Source organism: Enhydra lutris, unplaced genomic scaffold (assembly GCF_002288905.1).
Source record: "Enhydra lutris kenyoni isolate GAN:26980312 unplaced genomic scaffold, ASM228890v2 scaffoldscaffold20, whole genome shotgun sequence".
Taxonomy (NCBI): domain Eukaryota; kingdom Metazoa; phylum Chordata; class Mammalia; order Carnivora; family Mustelidae; genus Enhydra; species Enhydra lutris.
This window is the reverse complement of record NW_019154104.1, coordinates 21005431-21033133: the sequence shown is the minus strand read 5'-3', so window position 1 is coordinate 21033133 and position 27703 is coordinate 21005431. Positions and strand designations below refer to the sequence as shown.

The 27703-nt window shown below is 48.9% G+C and overlaps 1 protein-coding gene across 1 annotated transcript in view; it reads right to left on the bottom strand.

Annotated features, from left to right (window-relative positions):
* The window catches only part of LOC111148579 (double PHD fingers 3), a 200822-nt gene that overhangs the window by 47620 nt on the left and 125499 nt on the right, over positions 1 to 27703 (bottom strand). Inside the window, 2 exon segments of the mRNA XM_022505262.1 lie at positions 1913 to 2008; positions 9479 to 9606. Of these exon segments, the coding sequence (XP_022360970.1) occupies positions 1913 to 2008; positions 9479 to 9606 (224 nt within the window).

Here is a 27703-nt window from a genome sequence, read left to right as displayed (position 1 = left end):
ACACAAGGTCCAGAGATTCTAAAACCTCCTCTAATGATGGAATTAGATATTCACTACTTTGTGGCCTGCAATGAAGTCATGAATCTAGGCATTATCATTGGTTGCTGAAACAGCTAGATGAGAACTTGATGGGGAACCTTCTAGGGTGAGATCCGGCTGACAACACCTGAATCCACTGATCCATTTCCCACCCCCACCCCAGCCCTGAGAGCAGAACAGCTGGACAACACATACCTCGTGATGTGATACATGATACAGTAAGAGGCACAGAAGGGTCCTTGCCCCCCCCACAAAAGAATTTACACCCATATTCAAATAGTCTGAGCCTAATCAAGTTTCCAGAAAGTGAAGAGGATACATTAAATACCACCCATCCACAAATATAGAATGTGGGGAATTCTGCAAGAAAAACCACCCAACTTCTTCAACAAATAAATAGCATGGAGAAAAATATATGTGTGTGCATGGGGGGGGTAGAGCAGGGAAGAGGTATGTCTCGAATAAAAAAGGCTTAAGTTTCAAACAAGCCAACTGTAAAAAGGTATTTTTGAGAAAATCCAGGGAAATCATCAGGGACTAGAGCATAGATATTAGAAGTGTCGTTGTTTTTATTGGGTATAATAGCGATATTTGTTAGAGAAATACATTAAGGTATGTGCAGGTTAAATGATAAAATGTCTAGGACTTGCTTTCAGATATTCTCCCAAAAATCGGATATACGTACCAACAAAAAGTGGGAGTAAAGAACAAATAAAACAAGATCATGGCTGAAGCTGCTTGGCCACTAGAGAAGGCATCCAACATCAGAGGGCTGCCCTGCCCGGCCTGAGAAATGCCAGCCCCTGCCAACAAGCCAGAGCAGCCGAGCTCCACGTGGGCAGCACTGGACCGCTGCTTACACCAGCCACCTGGGAATCTGCTTATAATACAGCTTTCTGAACCCTAACCTCAACCTCCTAAATCAGGACTTCTGGGAGTGGGTCCTGGGAATCTGCATTTTGATAGGCTCTCCTGGTGACTCTGATGGATACTGAAGCCCAAGAAGCAGAAGAATTGGGAAGCAGACCGTGATTAGCCTTGGACCCCAACCCGCAGGGCACCCATGGATAAGAGGGTTAAGGGTCCTACCTACAGCCTAAAGGGGCCAGAAGGCCTAATCCTAACTCTCTAGACAGCAAGCAAGTTTACCCCTGGAGGTCTGTCTCCACCTCATTATTATTCATTGTCAAATGCCCTTGCAGACCCCTGAGGGTGACCACCAAAAGCCCCTTGGGCTTGAACACGAGGACCCTGGAGGAGCAACCCACATGCCTGAGAGCACCACTGCTCAGCCTTCGGTCCCTCCCCTCAAGCACCGCTCCCATAAGTTGTATACCTTCCACCACGGATTTCCCCTCAGCCACACCCCAGGCTTCTGGCCTCCTCTTGCCACATCCGGGGCCCCACACCAAAAGCCCATCCCCCACCCACTTGGAAACCGTTAGCCGAGGCCGCCACGCTCTCCCAGAGTGATCCTACTCTCCACCTAGTGAAGAACACCCCAAAGCAGGTGATTCTGGGGCAGCCCCAGGGACAGGAAAATGCAGCCTTCTTTTAAGACCAAGTCATGGGTACAGCAGTCACATTCTCCCCTTCCTCCACCCTCCCCGGACCCCCACCCCAGCCCTCCCAGGACCCTCACTGTCCCCTCAGGACACCCTCTCTCTCCTCTTCTCCCTCTGGCCAGCTCTAAACTCTTACAGGCTATCACCTGGGGTCAGAGCTCTTCCGGAGTTCCTCCTCTCAGTGTCTTCCTCAAGGGAGACCATGGATATGAGAGGATATGCACTGGGACTTTGGGTCTGGGAACAAACTGTTCTCCGGGCTTCCGCCTCCCTTAACTCTTCCCTCCCTCATGTTGTCCCCAGCTTACCCGTCCTCTGGTCCTGTTCTTGCGCTTGGGGATATCCTCTTCTAAATCTTCTTCTTCATTTCCTTCTTCTACATTTTCGTCATTTTCCAAAACCCTCTGAAATGACAAGAAAATGAACAGAGGGGTTGAGAAATAAAATGCAAAGGAGGAAGCCATCAGAGGGTAATTTGAGGCAGGGGCAGGAGGTCTGTTTTGTTACTGTGCTCCAACAAGGTGAAGATGCTGCCATTGCTGGAGGAGCAGGGCCTCCAAAAGGCCGCCCAGAGTCCAAGCTCTTGGCCATAACAACTGTCTCAAACCCCTGGGCCCCTTCCAGCCTGGTCCTCCCAGAACACTGACTTTTTTCAACTCTTTTTACCCAAAAAGCATTTTCTAAAAAGAGTATACTCTGGTAGGGGCACTTTTCTACGTGGACCCAAGATGTTTTTCAAAACTTACTTTTTTAATGTAATGTTCCTTTTGTTCCTAAATAAGAAAATACATTCCTCCTTTCTCTGCCATTCTGGGACCCTGCCCTATTTGATGAAAACAAGTAACTTCCTGTTCATCTGACCAGAATTTGACATTAATGTGTTGTTCTTATTCACCCATCATTTGTTTGTTTTTTTTTTTAAGAAAAATGGATTTTCATTACAGCACATTACTTGTAATGAAGCTTAAAGTTCATGAATTTAATTATCTCTCTCCAACAGATCTGTGATTCACACAGCAGCAGAGAATCCAATTTCCATTTTACAGGTGAATAAACTGAGGCTAAAAACAGTTTTAATTGCCCAAGGTCATACAGTGAAGCCATGGCCAAAGCAAAGTCAGGTTCATCAGCTCAGAGTCTCCTGGTCGTTTCTCAGCTATGTGTCTGAAGATTGAAGGTATATTATGTAGACCCTTCCTGTAGGAACCTGAACACTTCACTCCCTTTGTAGGGAGGGGAGGGCAGGTAAGTGTGTCTTTAGGTTTAAGGGCAGGATGAAAAATAGTGGCAGAGGACCCAGCTCCCCAGACTGAAAGTGGGATAAGGAGAAGGGGCATGGAGCTCACTGGACTCCATGTCATGAGCCCTAGAAACCTCTTTATGGACTCACTGTGCAACCTTGAGTGAGTCATCACCTCTTCATGCCTCAGTTTCCCCAATTATAAAATAGGAATTCATTTATTCATTTGATCAACAAACCCTTGTTTAGTGCTGATTATATGGCAGGCACTGTGCTAGACAAGCCACAGAATAACTACAGTTGGTGACCTAAAAGGATTCTACAGTATAGTGAAGGGAGGACAGATTTAAACAACATCCACAACATATAGTTACAACTGCCATAAACACAATGACAGGCAAGTACAAGCTGCTACGAGAGGCTATTAGAGGGAATTTTACCTAATCTGAGGGTCAGGAAAGGCTTACCTGAGGAAGTGACCTAAGTGAGTTAAGATATGTAGGATGAGCAGAGACTAGCCTTGGGAATGGAGACCAAGGGCAGGGAGAAAGGAAAAGTGTTCCAGGCAGAAGGAACAGCATGAGCAAGCTCCCTGAGGCAGGAAAAGGAACATGGCTTATCCATGTTGCAGAAAGAGGCCAGGGTGACTAGAGCTCAGTGATTCAGGAGAGATTGGCATAAGAAGAGTCTAGAAAGGAGGGCAGGCACCATATTATACAGGATAACAGCATCAGCATCCACCCCTGTGATGGCATGACAATGGCACAAACTATGAAAAGGCTTAGAGGCAGCACACACTTTACTGACACATGGAATCATCATCACTGTTCCATTGGCCTCCCAGACAATGCCTCCAGGCTGTCCTCCAAGTAGGAAGCCCAAGGGTGAGTTTCCAGAGACCTTCTTCCATGGCCTTCTCATCAGAGTTCTCTCCCAGTCACAGGTGTCAGGGCACTGCTGATTACAAATCCTCACACAGAGCTCAAAACAGGTCTTGTAAATATTCCTCCGGCTTCTCTACTAGGCTTACTTGGGAAGCCATCAGCTGACAGCACGCGGGGTCTCTGGGCCCACCGCAGCCATCTAACAGAAGTAGTGCTGTCTATGAGACACGCCCTCTGGCCCACAGCGAGGAAAGGTTGGTCCAGGTCCCCATCAGGCCTCCTAAGCTGTCTGCATCTTGGCTTTCTGAACCATTAGGTGGGAACACAAGTGGAAGGCAAGAGGATGACAAGTCGAACACTCGGCAGACTTCAGTGAAAAGATGTGGTATAAATATGAGGTGTTGTTGTTATGACTGTTGTGGCTGTTCAAACAGCTGTCTTGCCAACTTCTGGGTCTTGAAGTCATTTAATCATGGTGAGTTCCAACGACCTCGAATTTAAAGGTCATGGCCTCTGGCTGGCCCGTACAATCTGACTCCACCCTCATTTTTTGTCATGCAGATATTTTTGACCTGCAACCTGAATCCCAGGTTGGAAGTGAAACCTGGTGAAGGCGACTGAGCTAGTCTCAGCACTGCCCACCACATGGCCTCAATGTCCAGAAGTAAATGGACTTCTCCCTCCCTTTCCTGTTGGTCTCCCTGCATCTTGAGAACCCCTAGTCTGTGCCCCAGACCTCTGATGTGACAGCGGCCATTCCAATGTGTTTGCATTTCCTGCGACGATGTGGCCCTGACACCCAAAAGCCTCTCTACATAACCAGGGAGGAGCCAAGAGTTCCTAACAAACAAAGCGTGCCTTCAGGGCTCAGGAAGCAGAGGGGGCATCCTGTGCAGAGGAGTCAAGGGCAGAGGTCCAACTAAGATGCAGCTGAACCCCCACTAACATATTTGCATTCCCTGTCCAAGGACATTATCTGGAAAATAAACACATTTTAAAATAACTTTTCTCCCTGTTACTCTAAACAGTCTTTACAGTGATGACAACAATTGTTTGTGGTTGTGTTAAAAAAGATGAAGGAATGCCGTTAAAAGACTCCATTATCTCTAGCCTGGAACACTGCAAAAACCTCCTAACTGATTCCCCTCCTTCTTCCACAGCCCTGCATCCAGTCTCTTTTCCAGGCAGCAGCCAGGGGGATCTTGGGGAAACATGAATTCGCTGCCCTTGTTAAAATGGCTTCCTTCAGGGGCGTCTGGGTGGCTCAGTGGGTTAAGCCTCTACCTTTGGCTCAGATCATGATCTCAGGGTCCTGGGATCAAGCCCCACATCGGGCTCTCTACTCAGTGGGACCCTGCTTCCCCCTCTCTCTCTGCCTGCCTCTCTGCCTACTTGTGATCTCTCTCTCTGTCAAATAAGTAATAAAATAAAATCTTTTAAAAAATAATAAATAAATAAATAAATAAATAAAATGGCTTCCTTCTTCTTCATTTCCATGAAATCAAGTGCCTCCTCCATGTCCTGAGAGGCCAGAGTCATTGGACATGGCCCAACCCTCCCACTCCACCCTAGGCCCTTCTCTCCCTGGCACCCCAGCACTCTGCCCTGGCCACATGAACTTTCTGTCTTTCTTTTTTTCCTATTTTTCTTTTTCTTTTTCTTTATCGAGGTGTAACAGACATGCAATATTACATCAGTTTCAGGTGAACAACACAGTGATTTGACATTTGTAGGCACTGCGAAATGGTCACTACAGTGAGGCTAGTTGCCATCTGTCACCCTACAAAATTAATATAATGTTACTGACTACATTCTGCATAATCCCCTTCACCCACTTCACACCCTCCCAACCCCAACCCCCCTCCTCTCTGACAACAACCAATCTGTTCTCTATATCTGTAAGTCTGGGTTTGGTTTTGTTTTTTAGATTCTATAAATAAGTGAAGTCATGTGGTAGTCTTTCTCTGATTTATTTCACTTAATATCATGCCCTTAGGGCCACCCATGTTGTCATAAATGGTAAGACTTCATTCTTTTTGATGGCTAAGTAGTATTCCATTGCGTCTACGTACCATATCTTCTTTATCCATCCATCAGCGGACGTTTAGATCATTTCCATGTCTTAGCTACTGTAAATAATGCTGCAGCAAACATAAGGGTACATGCATCTTTTTGAAATAGTGTTTCCATTTTCTTCAGATACATACCTAGAAGTGGAATTGTGGGTCATTTGGTGGTTCTATACCATCATACTTTTCCATATTTTTCCATAGTTGCTACACCAATTTACATTCCTACCACCAGTGCATCAGGGTTTCCTTTCCTCCACATGCTCACCAACACTTGTTGTTTTTTGTCTTTTGATAATAGCCATCCTGACAGGTGTGGGCTGATTTCACTATGGTTTCATTTGCTTCTCCTTGATGATGAGTGATGTTGAGCATCTTTTCATGTGCCTGTTGGCCATCTGCATGTCTTCTTTGGAAAAAAAATGTCTGTTCAGGTCCTCTGCCCATTTTGTGATTGAATTGTTTGGGTTTTTGTTATTGAGTTGTATGAGTTCTGCATCTTCTGTCTGTTCTTTCAAAACTATAAGCTCAGACCTATCTCAAGGCCTTCAAGCATACTGTTCCTCTGCCCAGAAATCTCCTCCCCATATTCTTGCTTTGCCCGCTCCTTCTCATCCCTTAGGATGAGGTTAAATCCCTTATCTCACTTAGGACACTACCTAGAATCTGTCCCTCCTCTTATACTGAATCTTCACACTCTGTTCTTCTCATGGTCATTTATCGTGAAATGCAATTATTTCCTTTGTGTACTTGTCTTCTGTCTGTCTGTCATTACTAGAATATAAATATGAACAGTAGGGACTGCTCTCTCTTGGTTTCTCTGTCCCCCCCAGAACCTAGCACAGTACCTGCTCAGTGGAGACACTCAATAAACTTTGGTTGAATGAATGAATGAAAAATGAACAAATATAATCCATTTACTACATACGTACTTTATTTTTATAACCAAAGTTGATAAGAACACATAAACTCATTTGGCTTATGGTCCTGATTTCCACTTCTAGCATGGTAGATGGTAGACCCATGCTCTGCCCATGCTCTCCTCATCTATTCACATCAGGGAGGATGGCAATGGTGATGATTCCATAGCTATGGCCCATAGATTAGCCCAACACTGCCTGAGAGTACCTTGAGCCCACCAGCTTGAAAGCATAAGAGGCTCTCTGTCACTAGAGTGTCAGGGTGTCTGGGCAATGGTTCTGTCCCATCCACTGATTCAGTGAAATTATACTAACTACACAACACAGATGTGATATGCCTTAACTTCAAAGACCTGAAAAGTCCAAAAACTGGGGAAAGGTGGGAGAAATGTGAATAGGGAAAACAAAGAAGAAAATGAGTCACCGTAAATGCCAGTGACAAGAAGAATCCCTCTGGCTGTGGGACCATCAAGAAAGGTGGCATTGGGGCTGAGCCTGACCGTTGGGTGTATTTATACATATAGAGTAGAAGAAAAGATTCCCCAAGTAAAGGACACGACATGACCACAGGAACAAAGGAGAGAAGGAAGACTGCAGAACAGGGGAGCACAGAAGTGGAAGAAAATAAGCCTGAAAACTAGCTTAAGAGCAGAGAGAGGAGGCCCAAGAAGATCACACTCACCATTTTGGATTTACCCAGTAAGATACAAGCGTTTCAGCTAAGTTTTTTAAACAAGGGATGGGCACAAGCAAAGCTTTCTTTCAGGATGAAAGATCAGCTAGCAAAGTAGGACATGTCAGAGAAGGGACAGATTGCCCCCTGGGGCGACTCTCAGGAATCTATTCACTTGTACATCCCCCCAACAGATACTTACTGTGCACCTACTAAGCGCTAGGCACTGTTTGTCTGCTTCAGGTATATCAGTGAACAAGACAATCATCCCACCCTTGAGTTTACATGCCATTGGAAGAAAACAGAAAATACCCAGTAACATTACAAATCAGCAAATTACAAAGTATGGTAGATAGTGATCAAAGCTATGGGGAAAAAGAAAAAGCAAAGAAAAGCAGAGTTAGGGGATCGGGAGATCTGGAGGGCGGGGAGGGCACAGAATGCGGTAGTACCCACAGGGTCAGGGTCAGCTTCACAGAGAGGAAGAGACACAGATTGAAGAAGGTGAGGGTGAGGCCCCAGCTGATGCCTGGGCTGAGGAACCTGCAGGCAGAGGAGACAGGCTGAGCAAAACCCTGAGGCAACAGTGTCTGGTGTGTTCTAGAAGGAACAAAATGAGGTCAGTGTGCCGGCAACAGAAATGAGCAAGGGAAAGGCCCAGAAACCGAGTTGGAGAGGTAAGAGGGACTTGACTTTTATTCGGGGAGAACAGGAGCCTGTGTCTGGTTTGGCGCACAGGAAAAACAGGATCCCACTTCGGTTTAAAGGGCTCCCTCTCAGCCATCAGCAGGGGCACCACTTAGAAAGTTGTTGCAGCTGTTCAGACAGATGACAGCGACCAGGAACTGGGGCAGTCATGGGGGCACACGGTGAGAGGAGCCTGTGCTCTGGTTGCAGGCACAGCGGACTGGATTCCGATGCACCAGACGCTGGGTGCGACGGAAAGACGGGGGCGGCAGATGACTCCAAGGTGCATTAGGCACATGGAGGTCATAGCGATTAAGGACCTTCAGGAGAGCCATAGCTCCGAGGAGCAGAGGCAACCCACAGAGGCCGTGTTGTGACAGGAACAGGACCGGACGGCCCATCTGCACACAGGGATGGCAGGGGAGGAGGCCAGTTCTCGGCTTCACCTTGCATCTTTGTTGAGACTCAGCTCTGTGGGAGAGGGCAAGGCCCCAAGGGGACAACAGTGAGCACGACCACATGGTCCCCGAGTCCTTGGAACTCACTGACTGGTGGCACTCAAGAGGCAAACCAGACGTGTAACTGCTATTACTTTAATTGTAACGTCAGTAAATGAATATGCAAATACTAAACATTACGTTGGATATGCAATTAATAAATATGTAATATGCGGTAAGTATCACACAAAATATAAAGTATCATAAAATATACATTTAATATCAATGTAATTTTATTTTAATAATTGAATTGTATTTAATTATTAATACTATTGTTTAATATTTATATTAATTAATATTACTACAATACTCCATGCCAACCATCGAATTCGACAACAGAGACTGAAGATGAAGGAATGAGAACTGGTCAGAGTGCACCACGGCGATCTTGGGTAGTGAGAGCCTCCACAGGACTGGGAAGAGTGGGCGGGAAACCAGCAGGGACAGGATCCACCAGCCCCGCCTGGAGGGTGATGCCTACACTGGCCTTGAAGGAGAAGAGGGCGGTGCTGAGAACTAGAGCTGAGGACAGGGTGTGATGATGGGGTGTGAGGAAGGCGGGGGGTCCTGGGGGACAAGCTGGTGTAGACAACCCCGAGGTTTCAAGCCTGAACTCTGGACTGCCCGCTCCACGGGGTGAGGACTCCTGTCTGTTTTGCTCACTTTCGTGTCCCCGGGACCTAGCCCAGCCCCTGGCATACAGCAGGCTGGAAAGATATATTCTGAACGGCCACATGGGGACACCAAGAGAGGGGTGAGGGCTTGTTCTGGAGGCCGGGTTACGGGAGGAAGGCAGGGTGAGTCTGCCTGCAGCCATGCACCAGGCGGCCTGGGAGCAGGAGCCGCCTCCGGCCCGGGCCCCAGGAAGCCCTGCACCCGCGCTCTGGACACACCCCCCAAATACCTGTATTTCCTGCATGCTTTCCTCCTCTCTGGCATCCACCTTCTTCTCCACACCCTCACCCCGCAGCAAGGCTTCCAGGGTGGTGCTTTCCGAGGTGAAGCCATCCTTCTTCAGGGGCAGCTCCACTTCTGCAAAGTAAGGACAGAGAAGCAGGGGTCAGGCCATTAGAAGCAGGGGGGCAGAAGGACCAGGAGGGACAGGGGTGGCCCCGGAGAGCATGCAGGACCTGGCGCTCTGGGTAGGGCTAGAGGCAGCCTGTGCCCTCACCTCTGGGTGGAACAGGAGCCCCGGAGCTGGGTCTGGCTTTCCCATCTCCTGTTTCCAGCCCCAGAGACAAATGGCAACCCTGTCTGTAGCCTCAGAGCAGAGGAGAGCGAAAGGCACCAGACAGACAGTGACTGTGAGTAGGCCACTCAACAATCCCGGAGCCCTTTTCTGCATCCACAAAGTGAGGACAATGATGGCCAGTACCCCCACAGGGCCATTTTGTGGGGCATAAACATGCCCCTTACATGAAAGTATTTTGAAAATTCTACAGCAATACACCAACATTAGCCTCAAATCTTAGTGTTCTCTCCCTCTACCCCAGATCTCGTCTGGCAACTCCATGACCTCCCCTCAGCCATGCTGGGTGCCCGGCTCCAGGTTGCTCCATGAAAAACTATTTCGACCTCAGAGAGGCTGTTCCCCTCGAGGGATACAAAGACCACCAAAGCCAAGGGAAGGGATTAGGGAGCACAGATGTCTAGCAGACCCCAGCTCTGTGGCTGGGAGCTGCAGCGCCTGCACAGCAGGGCACCTTTTCTGGAAAGGTCAGAGTCTGGTCGGCTACCTGGGGCTTGAGGTCATGGGGCCAGCTGAGTCCTGGCAGCCAGAGTCATCCCTGTCTGAAAGAGACCAGAGAAAGAAGCTGAACTCCTTTCTCAAGATACCCCCCAAGCTCTTAACCCAAAAGGAGATTTTTTTTTTAAGATTTTATTTATTTATTTGACAGAGAGAGACACAGCAAGAGAGGGAGCACAAGCAGGAGGAGTGAGAGAGGGAGAAGCAGGCTTCCCGCAGAGCAGGGACCCAGATGTGGGGCTCGATCCCAGGACCCAGGGATCATGACCTGAGCCGAAGGCAGATGCTTAAGGACTGAGCCACCCAGGCGCCGCAGGGATATTATTTTTGCTTTTGTTAAACTAAAAGCAGAAGCCTCAGGTACAGGGGATCCTGTTTTGATTTGCTAAGAAACATTCCTCTGATCTCTTCTCTGATCCTGTACCTCATACCCCCTTGGCAATTAGATGCGTGGCCCCTGTCCTGTTATCAGGTAAGATAAAGACAAGAATATGAGGGATTGGTGCCCTAGAAAGCAGCCCGGGGAGGGGAATGGCCCATGCGCATGGGGGAGTTGAGAGTGGAGTGTAGGACTATTCACAGTGTTGTGCACAGGAGTGAGGGAACTACACGGAAAGGTGAAGCACCCCCGGGAGTTGGCAATGGGGCGCCATTACCACCGCTCTTCCTAGACAGAGGGAGACAGAAGGGACAGAGGGAGAGCATTTGCAAGAACCCGGAGGGATCTGTGGCTTGCAGCCTCAGTGAGCTCATGAAAGAGAGAACCAAGGTAAAGAGGCACATGGCCCAAGTTCTTTCTTTTCAACCTTGTCTTCCTGCTCTGCCTTCTGATTGGCCAACCTCAGCTAGACACCAGGGGGCAAGGCAGCCTCATTGACACAGCACACCAAGGTCAGCTTCCTAGGGCCCAGATCAGGGCCCCAGGATGAAGAGTGGGTGGGGTGGGGGACAGAGGGACAGGGCAGAAATGGAAATAACCAGCAAAATCAAACCCTGCTCTGCTGGGCTTCATTGCAACTCAAATGCAACTCTACCTACCCCTTCCATCTCTCCAGAACCAGAGGCAGGCTGGCCAGTCCACAAGAAAGGGACACTAGGACATCTCATTAAAACTGAAGAAGTCCATACCTACAAGAGACCAGCCCCCAGAAGAAGCCAATAGGAAGAAGAAACAGTATCTAAAGTCCCTCGAGAGACAACAAGGTCTTCGGCAAACCCAGGATCCCCCTCCATCCACCTCCATCAAGAACTACTACCACCAGGGGCGCCTGGGTGGCTCAGTGGGTTAAGCCTCTGCCTTTGGCTCAAGTCATTGTCTCAGGGTCCTGGGAACGAGCCCCACATCAGGCTCTCTGCTTAGCAGGGAACCGGCTTCCCTTCCTCTCTCTCTACCTGCCTCTCTGCCTACTTGTGATCTCTGTCTGTCAAATAAATAAAATTTTTTAAAAAAGAAAAGAAAAGAAAAACTACCACCAAATCAACCAGCCCTGGAACTCATCCACACACATATTCATTCCACAAAGAACTGCGGTGCTTCCCCTGGGCACCCAGGAGATGTACCAGATAAAGACAGTCCTGGCCTTTAGGGGTTTACAGTCCAAAGAGACAGATATTAAACACTGCGTACAAAATTAATATGGAATGACAAATTGTCCTACGGGCGGCAGAGGAAAACAACAGAGTGCGATGTGAAGGGAGAATACAATGGGGAGCTTGCTCTAGATCAGGGGGTCAGGGAAGACCCAGGTGATGGGTCTGAAGTCAGTAACTGAAATCCGTTACACTGAAGTTGAGTGTCGGGAAAATAGTGCACTGTCTGCCTTAACGAGTTCAGAGCGTGCGACCCCAGAGCCTGCTCTGATGACATACCACTCTTTCTCCCAAGTCAAAAAAAAAAAAAAAAAAAGGCTTCCAAACATCTCTCATAAAACAATTAAAGCATGTTGCCTCATGTCCTGCCCTCAGACAGAAGAGAACAGTTGGTCACCGTCCTCTTAACTTATGGTAATCATATATACATATATTTGAAGTTCGTATCTTCGTATTCCCCATAGCCTCTCAACACTAAATAAATCCTATTTCCAGAATCGCACAGCATTTGAGAGCTGAAAAAAAGCCTTATAGATCATCTGCTTTAATCACCTCATTTTATAAATGAGGGATCCGAGGCTCAGAGAAATTCCGTAATTCACAGAAAGCCACACAGCAGAACAAGAACGCAGCCGTTCCTAGATGCCGTTAAGATCAGGATGGGAGCCCCACTTGATGCAACCTTATCTGCAGTTTGCAGGCCCAGGCTGAGCCCCAGCGAGCACTGATATGCTTGTGTCCACGAGGACGGCTGTGCACACACGAATATGCGGTAGCTGTCCCTAGCTGTGTGTTGCTTAATCCCCACCGTGCCCCAAGAGGCGAGCACAGTTACTATCCCATTTCACAGATGAGGATGCCGAAGCTTAGGGAGGTACGGAATTTGTTTAATATCACACAGTTGTTTGGAGGCAAAGCCCAGCCTTGACCCCAATCTGCCCCGCCAACCCGTTCACATACTCTCTAGCTTGTACAGACATTGTTTTGTCTCTCTTTGGTTCTTCCTCAAAAAGTCCTTTCCCAAACCTTTGTGCATTTTCCACTGCACCCCAAACTCTCTCCATAGACTTCATATTTCAAGATAAAAGACAGTCCTTTACTGAGACTGAGGCAGGTCTGCGTCGTGGTTCTGGGCTCTGCTATATATGAACATCCCATGTGGGGTTCACCCCTTCTGCAACAGTACTGACCCCCCACGGAACTCTCCATCCACTGTGAACTTCCTCCTCCTCCAACTCTGTCTTCCTCCTCTGCTCCATATTCCTCCATCCTGTTTTCCCACAATTCATTCCACTCTCTGGATCCTCTGGTCATTTACCAGATGGGCACAGTAGAAGCACCAAGAGAGACAAAAGAACCAAATTAGGAACAGCGAGATGGGCTCTCTACAGGTAAAGGGCCAGAAGGGACTTCCAGGGACTTCCAGGAGCATCTAGAGTCCAACCCCTCTGGGAGGAAAGTGTAGCACAGAATGATAAGGAGCCCTTCCCAGGGTCACAGAGGAACTCCGTGGCATTATCCTTGCCTCATTACCAAAATATCTGTTGGGCTCATAGAAGTGCTGTTTCCAGATGGCCCTGGAATCAAGCTCTAGTCTGGCCATGTATTAGTCAAAGGACCATTAGCCAAAGGGCTAGTTCTTCAGACCCCTGAGTCTCTGTTTCCTTACATATTAACTGAGGATGGCCACAATATTTCATAATATTGATGGGAAAATGAAACAAGGTAATAAATACACTGCATAAAGAAACTGGATGACCCACAAAAAACCAGCACAGAAGCACGGAAACACAGCGGAAAATGAAGTATATCAATTTCTGTTTAGGTTTTGGTTCTTCTCTTCAAAACTCATAATTTGAAATTAGATTGAATACGTAAAGAGCCTGGCATGGTCCGAGTGCCCTATAAATGCTACTGCTTATTAGTGTGAAGTTAGAATAATTCCAATTTTAGTGGTACAGCAGCATTGTCCAATAGAAACATCATGCAAGCCACTTACATAATTTTAAGCTTTCCAGCAGCCACATTTTGAAAAGAGCAACAGGTGCAATTAATTTTAATATATTTTTTCTAACCCACTCTATCCAAAACATTATCATTTCAACATGTAGTGAGTATAAAAAAATTAATTCAATATTTTGCGTTATTTGATTTGCATTGAGTCTTCAAAATCTGGTGTTTATTTTTATAATGACAGCACCTCTCAATTCAGATTTAGCCAGACTTCCAGGGTTCCACAGCCACATGTGGCCAGTGGCTACCGTATCGGTGCAGGTTTCTACCCTTAAAAGTAACAGGTACTATGATTTTGTTTCCCCCAAAATGGAAGGATATGGTTCTTAACGTCGCCTTCTTCATCCCCGGGGGAGCACCCTTCCAGGACAGCGTTCTAGCTGACCACTGGCAAACCCTGGTTTCAAAGCATTCTGGGTAAGGCTTGCAAGGTCAGAATGACAGGCTAACCAGTGCCCTCCCAGCAAACCAGCAGAGGGTACATTCCCTGGCCCCTGAGCACAGGAGGTCCCAAAGTGAAGGGAAAAACAAGGTAACAGGTCCAAGCTCTTGCACAACGTGCATCCTAGGCACGCTCCCTATCGAGCCCTTAGGGATTTCATTGATTGTTTTATTCTAATACATTCCATCTAACATAGGATTTAGTCATTCTTTATACGTGTACTCATTTTGACCCTCGCACCAATTTGGGGACCACATCACCTGACAAGAGCCATCAGACATTTAACATTAAAAGAAAATGGTCCAAAACCCACACATAATTCATCTTTAAATTAGCCTGATTTTATACACAGGGATATAAACCCACGGATCGTTACTCTCTCCAGAGCGGCAGCAGCTGTCACCCAAGCCAGCCGCCTCCCTGGGCCCCTGTAAGCAGCTCTACCTCCACTTCTAATTGGGAACAGAGATACTCCTTGGGTGACTTCCAGCACGATCCATCACACCAGAGACAGCTTCTGTGCAAACCGAAGCAAATCGGTTTCCAAATAAGAAAAAACCTCTTAGACAAACAAGGATTGAAGCACAGAAAGCCTTTTAAAAAAGAAGAAGAAGAAGAGAAAGAAGGAAAGAAAGAAATGCACAAATCGAAGCAAAAAGAAGAAGAAAAAATGTCAGAGGAGAGCAGTGGCTTCTATCCAGGGCCGCGGACAGGGCAGCCATCCTCTCGGGTGGAAATCAAAGCCACGGGCTTTTGACACAGGTGCCCCAAGCCTGCCACCCAACACACTGAAAGCAGAGCTTCTGCTGGGTTGTTGGAGCTCATTAACAGGATGCAGGCGAGATGAGCCCGAAAGTGCACCATGGGAGCACAGTGAGTAATTAAATCCCAGGCCATTTAAAAATGCAAACGCCTGGATGTCACAGGCTCCCAGAGCCTCTGACTCCTCATGCGTTTTTTGGCTCAGGGTGGAGGACTGGGAACCTGCAAGTCATATATGGATTATAATAAAATATGCCATATAAAAAACAGATTAAGACAGTTCTTCTTTGGGGAAATATACAAAGAGAGGAGCTGTCTGTTAGCTGTTGAGTTTGCAAGAGATACCATCTTTCGGGAGGCTGTGCTCTGCCAACAGACAGTCTGCCCCGAGGGAAATAGTGGTGAAACACCCCGACAAGGCCCATCCATCCGTCCATCCATCACGGGTTCTCCGTGACGCAAGGGCCTGGAGCCAGAGCAACAGAGCAAAAGGGAGGGAGAGACCCCACAGACAATGGCAGACAATCCTCCTGCTACATCAGGAGTGCTCAGATTTTTCGTTGTTTTTTGTTTTGGTTTTTTGTTTGTTGTTGTTGTTGTTGTTGTTTTACCTGCCTCTAGTTTTTCTTTAAAAATACAAATGTGCAGTTTTCGCTTCTGAGCGCTTATTAGTGTAAGGAGTTAAGCTCATCCTATTTCCTTGGATTTATACACCAACTTACACCAAGAAGCCAGGAGCTTAAGAGTCATTAATTCATTTATCCCCTTCAGACTCTCAGACTCATGGGGAGAAAGAATGGGGGGAAGAGATCGGGGTGGGGGACAGACCGAAGCCCTGGTTTCCTGAGATGGTGGTAGGCCTGGGAATCCATCTGCTCCTTCCACAGGGGGTGCCATTTTCTTGGCACCCTGTTTTCTTGGCACCCTGTTTCTTGACTCCCTGTTTTGTGATTCATAAAGCTCAAAATAGATGAGGCTCCCGTTGAGGACCCATCACCCAGGCTGCACCCTGCAGGCCCGTGTTACCACCTGTTTTAGAATCCCAGGATAGCCACACAGCAGGAGGGCTGCCTGTCTCCCCGTATGGCCTCTGCCCCCCATTTCCTGGTGCACCTATCCACTCACAGCCCAGCCCACAAGCAACGATGGGCCCTCGTGCACCCCCTCACCTAGGGGTGAACAACTCAGATAAGCATCTCCCCACCCCGGAGACCCAGAAAAACACCCACACGGCCAAAGGAAGCTCACCCCTGGGCTGGCTAGCAGACCAGGTCAAAGCAGCTTAGCAGGATGGTGGGGGAAGGGAGTAATGGTGGCCGCTTGTGCAGGAGTGATATCTCCCTTGTGTCCAAGGGGTAGAGATAACCAGAAGAGTGCAAGAGTTCTGGAGTGGAAGCCCGGCTCTAGTTCCCAACACTACACACTGGGCCTTAATCTCTCTGTATGTAAAACTAAGGGATCACACCCCACTTCCCAGCACTGCTGTGGGGCCAACGGAGCCAAGGGACACAGAGGGTCTGCACAAGGGGTATGATGTTCAAGCAACGTGAGCGCCCTCCCTTCTGCCTCCACAAAGTTGTGGCACTTCCCAGCAAGGTCCTAACCCTCGGATCTTCTCAACCATCGGAACCAGTGGGGCCCAGCTTCCCCCAGCTGGGGCATGGGCCCAGGGAGAGCAGCCGTGAAGAGGCTGAGTTCAGAGCTGTGCTGGGGACAGAGGGGACCACGGGCGAGACCCAGCTCGAAGGCCAGAGGCCGGCCCTGCTTCAGGTCCAGGTTGGGTACCGTCCTGCAGATTTGGAAATCACAGCAGAACTGCATGGAAAATGCCTTCCTTGCCCTATTCATTCATTGGACAAACCATTACTGAACACCTACTATGCACCAGATTCTATTCTAGGTGCTGAGGACACAGCTGTGAACAAGAGAGGAAAAGTCCTGCCCTCATAGAAACTGTATTCTAGTAGGGAAGTTATGGAGGTGGGGGGAACAATACCTAAAATCAAATGAGTGAGACCTAGAGCACAACAGATGATCAGTGCTTTGTGGGGGAAACAGAGCAGAGGAGGGGATGCTGGAGTATTGAGGGAAGGTGGGGGGCTGTTACACTTTGAAATGAGGCCAGGAAAACACAAACCTGAGGAGAGGGGAAGGCAGCACGCTGATATCTTAGAAAGGACATGCTGGGCCAAGGAGACATCAATACAATGGCCTGAAGCCGGGAACCCATCTGCCTAGAGACCAATCCAGAGTTGTTACAGGGGCCTTGGAAAGGCCATGCAGGCCACTGAGAGGAGGGTGACTGCCACTGTGAGTGTGATCAGAAGCCACTGGAAGTTTCGAGCAAAGAGTGACTGTATTTTAAGAGGGTCACTATGAAAACAGCTGAAGGAGGAAAGGCAGAGTGGGGAGAGCGATCAGGAGTTACTGCAATGTCGGTGGGAACCCACCAATGGGCCCGGTGCTTAGGACTGGGCTGGGCATGACCCACCGGAGCCCTGTCTTCATGGCATTCACACCCTGGTTTCCAGAAACATCCAGAGGGCAGTAGGGGTCTGGAGAAGGCCCCTGACCCCTGAGCAGGAGCATCCCCATACAGTGAACCAGGACAGAGGGCAGGTACAGAGGTCGGGTGCCCAGCACCGAGGGGCAGAGATATGGACACTAGAGCAAGTCCCCAGAGGAAGGGCTTTCCAGAAGAAGGGAAACCAGCCAAGGCCACGGGCAAACATGGCCTTGCCATGCCAGTCGAATAGGCCTGGCCTACCACACCATGGGGTGACAGGTGTCAGTAAAAGTGGGAAGGAAGCCTTCCAAGTTGACCTCTGTGCCCTGGGCAATGGATGCCAGAGTTCTGGGACACAAGGGGTGACTTTTTTAAGCTGTGGGCCTGGTAGAGATGGATCCCACAGCCAGGTGCCAGGTCTTTTCTCCTCGGTGTAGAAGGTTCCAGACTTGGGGCTTTTAAAAGACTCAAAGGCAGAATGCAGTGCCATTCCAGGCCAGCCAGCACACACTCTTCAAGCAAAGGGCACGTCACTGTGCAGGGGACAGACACGGTGTTAGCTGAGACCCCTGCGGCCCACCCAGCAGCACAGCATGGCGACGCCATCACCGTGGAAACCCTCCAGATCCACCCTCCCTGGGGACTCTCAGAACAGCCCTACAATGTGAGCAAAGCAGCTGCCAGGGTCCACCTTTCACCGACAAAGAACCAAGGCCAGAGCTGTTATGTAACTGCCCCAAATCACACAGCCCCTGCGTGGAGGGGTCTGGACTTGAACCCAGGCCTTGGGATCCTCTGGTGCCCTTTCTCCTGCAGAGCAGAGCAGTCAGGCACAGGAAAGGCCCGTATGACCTAAAATCAAAGAGAGGCAAGATGGCAAACCTGGGACAGGCCTCACAGCCCAGGTTTGGAACCGGACAGGAAGCCCAAGGGGTCAGCTGCCACGGGCTTCTCTCTGCTCAGTCTCCCTCACCTGTGAAACGGGCATGCTGTCTGATACACCGTGTTCTCTGATCCTGAGACCAAACACTGGCACCTTTCCTCCATCCCTTTCATAAATCTTTACTGTCCCCCTGCTATGTGCCAAGCCTGTTGCCGGGTGCTGGGGAGACACATGAAGAAACAGGTGGGTCCCTACCCTTAAAGTGTGGACTGTACCTCCCAGTGGGGAAAGACACCAGCGAACGGGCAGGGTGTCACAGGGCGGCTCCTCGGGCTGATGACCCGTGTTCTAAGCGTGGTGTTCCCCGGGGGGTAGGGGGATGGCACACGTGATCACGGAGATTCGGGAGCAGCTGGGCATGCTGCCCTGCTCACTCCCGGCTGCCACCCATGTCCTCCGCCAGCCCCAGCTCCCGGAGCCCTGCAGGCTGCAAGCCCGCCTGAGACAGCACCAGCTCGGCCCCCAGACTGCCAGGAAAGCAAAGGGAACACGAACAGTCGCAGCGTGAAGCGGGGGGCTGGAGGGGCCTGCCCACCTCTCCCCAGCTCTCCTGCTCCTGAGGCCAACGAGAGCTGAAGAAGCCGCTGTTGCAAGCTTCCAGGATGGATGGCTGTGACACTGCAGGAAGGAGATAAACGACTGGTCATTTCCCCCTGATGCACTTGAAGGCATCCATTCTCCCAGCTGTACCAAGCTCAGGCAGCCCCCCGCGCCGAGCCAGATAAGCGCTGACAGATGCGGGTGGGAGCCGGAGTGTCCTTCCCCCTCAGAAGGACACAGCAAGACTCCTCCGCAGGCCGGGAGAAGGTCACGGTGTCCACTGGCTCACACCTGGCTGGGGGCTCCATGGGTCCCTTCCTTGGCCTCCCACCTCGCCCACTCTCACCCCCCCACCCCCCTGCAGGCTCAACCCGGGAGGAGCACCCGGGGGAAGCGGAGGGCGAGGGGCAGAGGGAGCCCGCTGACAGGCTCATCAATCTCAGGCTACACGCTTGGCACATCGGCGTCCCTTAAGTTGTTCCCAGACTGGGAGGGTGCTGGAGGAGTCAGGGGGACTCTCTGGAGGAGAAGAGAAATCACGCCGAACATCAGAGAGCAAATGGTGGAAGAAGCCTGGAGACTATTAAAATGTGGGCCATGTACAAAAGCAGTAGGGAACTAATTAAGATGCAGGATTTGCAAAAGCTGGGGAAGTTGGCCGCAGCCTGCTCCCATCTGTGGAGTGCTGGCAGTTCAGTGCGGCAGGGACAGCACCCTAGGCCAGCGAAACGGGCCTCTCCACCCCTGCCCAAGCAGGCAGAACTCAAGCCTCTCTGCCTGGACCGCCCCTTGGGGGATGGGCACCCTTCGGAGGGTCCCCATGACTCGCTTGCTGGTCTGCTGAGGCACCCTAGCCTACCGTCTCCTCAGGGGTCCTACCCTTCTGCTTATGTTCCCCCAACGACATGAGGTGGGTGGTGACCATCCGGGTCATTCATCTCCAGTCATTGAGTGGCTGCCAAAGGGGAGAAAAAGAAAAAAAAAAAAACAAAACCCTAGAGAAAGAACCAGAACCTTATTATTCCTGGCTGCCTTCCCTCCCACCACCCTTGGAATTAGGCAAGGGTGGCAAAGAGCCGGGTTGCTCCCCATGTATCCTGGAGCAGAAGGGATTTACAAGGCCTCAGGTACATTCCAGTAGCAGAAAGAACATCTGTTATAAAGGTCCTGTTGGTGTGGGAACACCACCATGAATGTGTGTGTTGGGTCCTGGAGCAACATGGCGCCCGTTCCAACAGGCTCTCCCTGAGGGTTCTCTCCTTGGCCTCACCACTGATCTCCCTGGGGAAATTAACCTCCTAATTCAGTGCCACAGTTCCCCAACCTCTAAAACGAAGATAAAGTCTCCCCTAGACCAGGGGTACCAAAAGGTCTGGGGTTAGAAGATGCTAAATTGATCTAGGTAGACCATCCAAGAATTTAATCCAAAGAGACACAAGGAAAAGTTTGTTCCCAGCCTTTTTCTTTTCTTCATTCAAACACACGGGCGAGCGTGCGCACGCGCACACACACACACACACACACACACACACATACACACAAAGTGAAGTTAAAGGCCTCTTTTTTAATCAGCTGGCTTTTGCCCAACATCTGCCCTGCTCCAGGGCCTTCTGGTGGATATTTACTATCCACCTTTCTCTCCTGCCAGCTTGGCTCCCCCTTCGCAAGGACAGAGCTCCATTCTTGGGGAAATGGTCCAGGGGAGGCCCCTCTCTGGCACCAGGCCTCTGCCCCAGTCTTCATGTTGCCTGAATTGTGATGGCTGCGTCTTGAAACACCTTGCGTTCCCCTCTGCGGCCAAGCACAAGCTGCAGGGAACACTGAAGTCCACTGTCAGTCAGCGGGGGGAAATAATGTTGTATGTGTTGTCCTCCAGACGCCCAGGCAAGTACGAGGTTGCAAGGTATTTATTCAAGACAGATTGGAGGGGTGATGTGAGGCGTGAGAAACACATAGGTCCAGGGACACAGAATGTTTTCAGGACCCAGAGAGCTCTCCCCAGCTCTCAGCCCCATCCTACCCGCACACAGACATATTTTTATGTCCAGCAAGTAGTATAGAAAGACAGGCAGGATGTCATAGTCACAGTGAGGGAGATGGGACGAGGAAAGCAGGATGGGCGGGGGGGGGGGTAATCCATCAGTGTGTGATCTAGCCCTGAACAATGACTGAGCAGCAGCCGGGATCCCGCCTCCCCTCTCCCTGCCCCGAGACGCGTCCTTAACCCAGACCAGCTCTGTGCCTTTCGGGGGCTGAACCAGAGGTAGATGGTTCTGCAGCCCTGTCCTCAGACCTTTCCCAAGGTCCCTCGAGATTCCTTAATCTACACCCCTTCCTCTTGCCTTGACCTGGTTTCCTGACAGAGCCCTCAGCTCTGCAGACCTGAGGTCAAGGACAGCTCTTACTTGATAGCTGCTGTTACCAAAAGCTGCCTACCACTGGCAGGATCCAGGCAGGGACACAAAGGAAGACAGAAGGTACAAACTGGGTGTTGGCATGATAAATTGCTTGTGGCGTCTCCTCATTTTCCATTGAGGGCCCTGACATGGAAGGAAACTCATGCCTTGAGACAATTCTGCTCTGGGCCAGTGCCCCCATCTCTCACGGATCAGGGGAACTCCTCTCCCTCTCCCCTGAGGAAATGAGGGGTGCTGAGGGTGAAGCCCAGGGGAGGCTCCGAGCATCACAGACATAACTACATTCCTGGAGCTTGTCAAAGGGACCTCAGGAGACTCACGGCGGGAGCCTGGGAGGGAAGAGAGAGGACAGCATGGCATCCTAGGCGCTGGGTAGTGGAGGCGTGCCAAGGATTGATTGGTTCATTCATTGGTTTTCTTTCAACATAAACTTAGTCTTCTAGTTTCCATAAATTTAAAGAGATTCAGCTCAGGTTAGACAAATTGATTATCGATTTTCAGCAAGGTTTGCCCAAAAAGGATTATACATAATGTTGTGCAATTTGCTTTTCTTTTTCTACCTAACAATATATCTTAGACATCTTTCCATTTTTTTTCTACTCGTTTCTTTAAAAGCCAAAATAGTATTCCATTCGACGAATGTACTATATATTTAAGTAGTCCCCTATCAACGGACCTTCTGGCTGTTCCCATTCTTTCTTGTTGCTGTTGTTGTTGTTACAAACAATGTCACAATGGATGACCGCACACATCTGGAGTATATATTTATCCGTAGGATCAATTCCTAGCAGCAGAATTTCTAGGCCAAAGTTCATGTGTCCTTTAAATACTGATAGGTACTAAGCACCGACCTTCCAAAAGGTTAGACCCAATCTCACGGCAGTGTGTCTCCCCCCATCCGTGTCCTTCAGCTGCTCCTCCATCCCTGGGAAGGCGGGCTTTCCTTCAATCAACTGCCTGTCGCCACCTCCTAGGAGTTTATAGCAAATGCTCCAGGGACCCTCGCCATGACTCTACCCTGAGCCACACTCAAAAGTGGGCAGAGCCGTTGAAAGGTGGGGACGTGCCAAGGGGACAGTGGCTGAGAGCCGGCTTGGGCTCTGCTCAGCCAGCAGTAGGGATAACATTCTGCAAACATGCAGCCAGAGGGGGCGTCTCCCACTCTCGCACAAAGGCACCCCTCGGGCTAGCTGAGGCCCTGGAGGAAGGCCCTTTTCTGACATTTTGTCTTGTGTGAAAAAGTCAACTTCAAACGTGAGGCACCTCCAGGAAGAGAGTGACGGTGCTGCTTCAAGTTCTCTAGACGCGCCCTGACGCTCTGCGGAGGCCGCCGGTGTGAGGGGCAGCCTGAGCACAGGGTCCCCAGTACAGACTCAGAACGGCATATGGAAATGACTCGCATTTGCCCCATGGCTTGGGGGTTTTTGTTTTCCGAAGGCTTAGCCGTAGATCTGATTCCCCAAAGAGGAGAAATAAGTTCACCTGAGAAAGAGCTATTTATTCCAGGCCTGGCTTTTTACTGTTTCTCAGTGCCTGGATGCTGGCACGAAGGAATGAGCCTGCCTTGGGTGAGCCCAACAAACTTAGGATCTTTTATTTTTTTTTTAAGTTTTTATTTATTTGACAGAGAGAGAGCACAAGTAGACATAGAGGCAAGCAGAGGGAGGGGGAGAAGCAGACTCCCCACTGAGCAGGGAACCCGCCATGGGGCTCATGACCTGAGACGAAGACAGCTGCTTAGCTGACTGAGCCAACCGCACACCCTCGAACTTAAGATCTTTTGCCACGTTGGGACACGGATATGCCTCTGAGAGCCCATCCTTAACAAGCTGGCACTCACTTTTCCCAGAAAGGTCCTCCCCCAGGATTCTAGACATCTCAGGGGCTAGGTCTTTATTAGCCTGAGACTTGGAACATCTACCTCAGCCTCTGCCCCAAGTTCAAGGGCAGAGACCAAGGACACCTTTCAAAGGATCACAGATAGAGGCATGATGGGCTGGTGGGCACTTGGCTCCAGCAAACTCCCAACCCTGGGGCTCTTCCCATTCCCACCACCCACAGGCCATGACAGGTCCAAGGATGGGGCAAGTCCAAAGCCAGCTGTGATGACAGCTGCTCCATGTTCAGCCACCGGGAGGCCAGTGTGCTCAAAGTACGTGTCTGTAGACAAGAGGGCGAGATGCTCATAAAATAACTTCTTCCTCAGTCTCACTAACAATGAGACTGTCAGTTCCCAGAAATGTGAGCAGCACAGTAAACCTTGCTTGGCTTGGCGCTGTCCGCAGCCTGATTTCCCTAACATATAAAGTGGGCTTATTCCACTTTGATCCCTCCTTCCCGCTCTACCTCCCAGGGCTATGGTAAGGACCAAAGGAAATGCTATAAATGAAAATGCTTTGTAAAGGGCTTTGTAAATTACAGTGTGCTGTTCAGACACTGGTTATGATGATGACGATGATGATTCAATCAGAGTTCCCCATCCCCTGGGTGGCAGTGATTGGTAGGGTAGACGCAAACCCAAGTCAGCTAATCAGTCCTTCCCAGGAATTCTCTGCCACAGCTATCGAAGAGGACTGCTGCTTTCTGCTGAGTCCAAGGAGTGCTGAGTCTGGGGCTCTGGATGGCCACCTTGTCTGCCCCACAAGGAGGAGAGAATTAGAGGTGGAAAGAGGCTCAGAGCCCTCACTACAATGTTTGAACCCCTGGATGCAGCTATGCCTGAAACCAGGCAACTCTGAGATCTACCATTACATGAACCAACTTCCCTTCTTTCTACCGTAGGCTGGTTGGATTGTGTGTTTGACATTTATAACTAAAGGAATTCCAAGTATCTCTTGGGTGCATTTTAATCATTTAAATATTAGTTTTCTAATCATAAAATAAAGTTTTTAAGGGAAAAGCTTTGTTAAGGTTTTTTTTAAGTTAGTATACCTATGAACAATGCAAAGAAGCAGAAAAAGCACTGAACAGAGAAATAAAAAAACATGTATTCTCTGCTTGTTCCCACAGGAATTACTGTGTGACTTTGAGTAAGTGTCCTAACCTGCCTAAACCTCATAAAATAAGGAATTGGAGTTAATGATGTTTAAGGTATTTAACAGCATGAAATGTCTTCAATTCCATAAAAGAAAATCCAATTAGTCTAATACAAAGTGTTCTTAAGAAAGACTTTCTAGGGGTGCCTGGGTGGCTCAGGGGGTTAAGCCTCTGCCTTCAGCTTGGGTCATGATCTCAGGGTCCTGGGATCGAGCCCCACATTGGGCTCTCTGCTAGGCAGGAAGCCTGCTTCCCTCTCTCTCTGCCTGCCTCTCTGCCTACTTGTGATCTCTCTCTCTCTGTCAAATAAACAAATACAATCTTTAAAAAAATAAAGAAGAAGAAGAAAACTTTCGAGGGGCACCCGGATGGCATGGTCAGTTAAGTGTCTGATGCTTGCTTTCTGCTCAGATTATGATCTTAGGGTCCTGCGATCGTGAGAGCAAGCTCCATCTGAGATCAGTGTAGGTTTTGCTTGTGATTCTCTCTCCCTCTCTCTCTGTCCCTCCTGCTCCTGTTCTCTCTCTCTATAAAAATAAATAAATCTTAAAAAAAAAAAAGACTTTCTGTATACATGTTAAGAACAAAGATTAACAATTTAAAATCAGCATCAAGTACTTATAATCTTTTAAACTGACAAGCTGCATATGAGATGTCCTCCCATATGAAAGTTAATATGAATTCATATATGAATATGAAAATATTCACTGCAAATTGGAAAGACTGGAGACAAAAATTGGGAACAACCTGGTTAAAATAGTTGTGGTACATTCATACAATGGAATATTGTGTAACTGTAAAAAAAGAATGAGGAAATTCTTTATATATTGATAGGGCCGATGCCTGAGGCACATTTTTCACTGGAACGGGCAAAACACAAGGTGGCCTGCTATGTCAAAAAACGAGGAAAAGGTCACAGGGATGTAATTCTTGGTGTGCACATAGACAATCTCTTGAAGGGTCTGAAAAAAATGCTGCCGCTGATGGGCCTGATTGCCTCTTTGAGGACTAGGTCTCATTTTTCACTCTGCATACAATATACACTTTTTATCCTTGGAATGTCAAAACATGTGACTGTGTCGGTTACTCAAATTTTTCAAAATTTTAATTAAAAGAGTAAGAAGGGGGAGGGGCAGTAAAAAAAGGGGGGGGGCAAATACTATTACATATGACTTAGGTGATCCTCATGGTTAAGTGGAAACCCAACTAGGAAACCCCAAGTACCACTGTGCCCATGTATAGATGGGAAAATATACCCAGAGGGTTCGCACGCTCCGCCACCAAGACACACCGAGCTAGTGGCAGACACATCAGCAATACCCTCCCTTCAAAATCTGCACAGAAGACTCAGCATGGAGTCAGCCTCCCACTACAGCCCCTCCTGCAGAGCTCCGGAAGGGGTAGAATGAAACTGGTCCCAGTAAGGATCGCACTCATCCATGGCTCTTCCAAAGAAACAGGATCAATGATTCTGGAACAAAGAAGGAGGAAGTCCCCACCTCTAAGATAAACTGTTCATATTGATAATTGCTCATGTTTAATAAAGAAACAGGGGTGACACGCCACGCGGACTTCTGATCTGGCCACGTGGGAGTTTTTAAAACCAGTGTTTCCCCAAACTTCAGTGTGCATCGTGGGAAATGCAGTCCTCGGGGATATGGTAAAATGCAGACTCTGACTTAGCAGGTCTGGGGTGAGGTTCAAGATTCTGCATCTCCACCAAGCTGCCTGTGCGGTCAAGACCACACCCACCAATATGGGCACCCCTAGCCACGTTTGGGCCTGCGATGTGGCCAGTCTGTAAGGAGATGGGCTAAAAGTGTAAATTCACACTGGAATTTTAAAAACAATACAAAAAAAGAATGTATACTACCTCACTCATCATTTCTATATTGATTACATGCTAAGATGATAATATTACTGCTGTGTTGGGTTAAATAGAATCTATAATTAAAATTAATTTCACCTGGATTTTTTCCCCTTGTTTAATGTGACTACCAGAAAGTATAAAATGATACTTGTGGCTGGCATTATATCTCTACTGGATTATGCTGCTCAGGGAGACTTGGCCCTCCATCAAACTCCATCCTTTTTTTTTTTTTTAAGATTTTATTTATTTATTTGACAGAGATCACAAGTAGGCAGAGAGGCAGGCAGAGAGAGAGAGGGGGAAGCAGCTCCCTGCTGAACAGAGAGCCCGATGTGGGGCTCGATCCCAGGACCCTGAGACCATGACCTGAGCCAAAGACAGAGGCTTTAACCCACTGAGCCACCCAGGCACCCCCAAACCCCATCTTAAGAAGAAAGTTTGGAACAATCTCAGTCACCACCCAGAAGTGTTTGCAAGGGTCTGAAAATTCCACAGGGCCATTGAGAACTTGGATGGAGCTCACTGAAAAACCTAGCCCCCACCCAACTCCAACAAATAAAACTTTTTTTTTCTTTAAGGATTTTATTTATTTATTTGAGAGAGAGAGCATAAGTGGAGAAATGTCAGTGGGAGAAGCAGACTCCTTGTCAAGCAAGGAGCCCAATGCGGGACTCGATCCCAGGACTCTAGGATCATGACCTGAGCCGAAGGCAGTCGCCCAACCAACTGAGCCACCCAGGCGCCCCAAATAAAACTTCTATGACGAGTGGAAATCTGGGTTAAAATAAACAATTGAAACAGGTTAACCATAGAACCATGAGTGAAAGCATCCCAAACAATTGTGAACAGAGATTTTGCAGAGAAGACACAGCCTGAGAAGTCAATATGGAAAGGTAGGCGTGAGGGAACCTTGCCAGGCAGCCTTCCTTAGTCAGGTCTGTGTTGTTTGGTGACAGTGGGAGGGGACATGTCAGCTCTACCTTTGTTCCACTTAAAAACACTGTTCCTACCACCCTGAGTCACCTCCCAGCCCTAGTAGCACCCCCAAAACCAGAGGCTCCCTGAAAGATGAAGACCCAGGGCGATCACTTGGCCTTACTACAACCCAGACACAGGTCTGAAGGTAGCCATCGAGTCAGAAGTGTTCTAACAGGTCAGTGGTCTGGAAAAGTAACTGGTTCCTTCCGCATGGCCACAAAGCACTCAGCATCACCTAGAGGCAAATTTTGAACTCAGACTCTTCCATTTCCATGCCCAGATGGG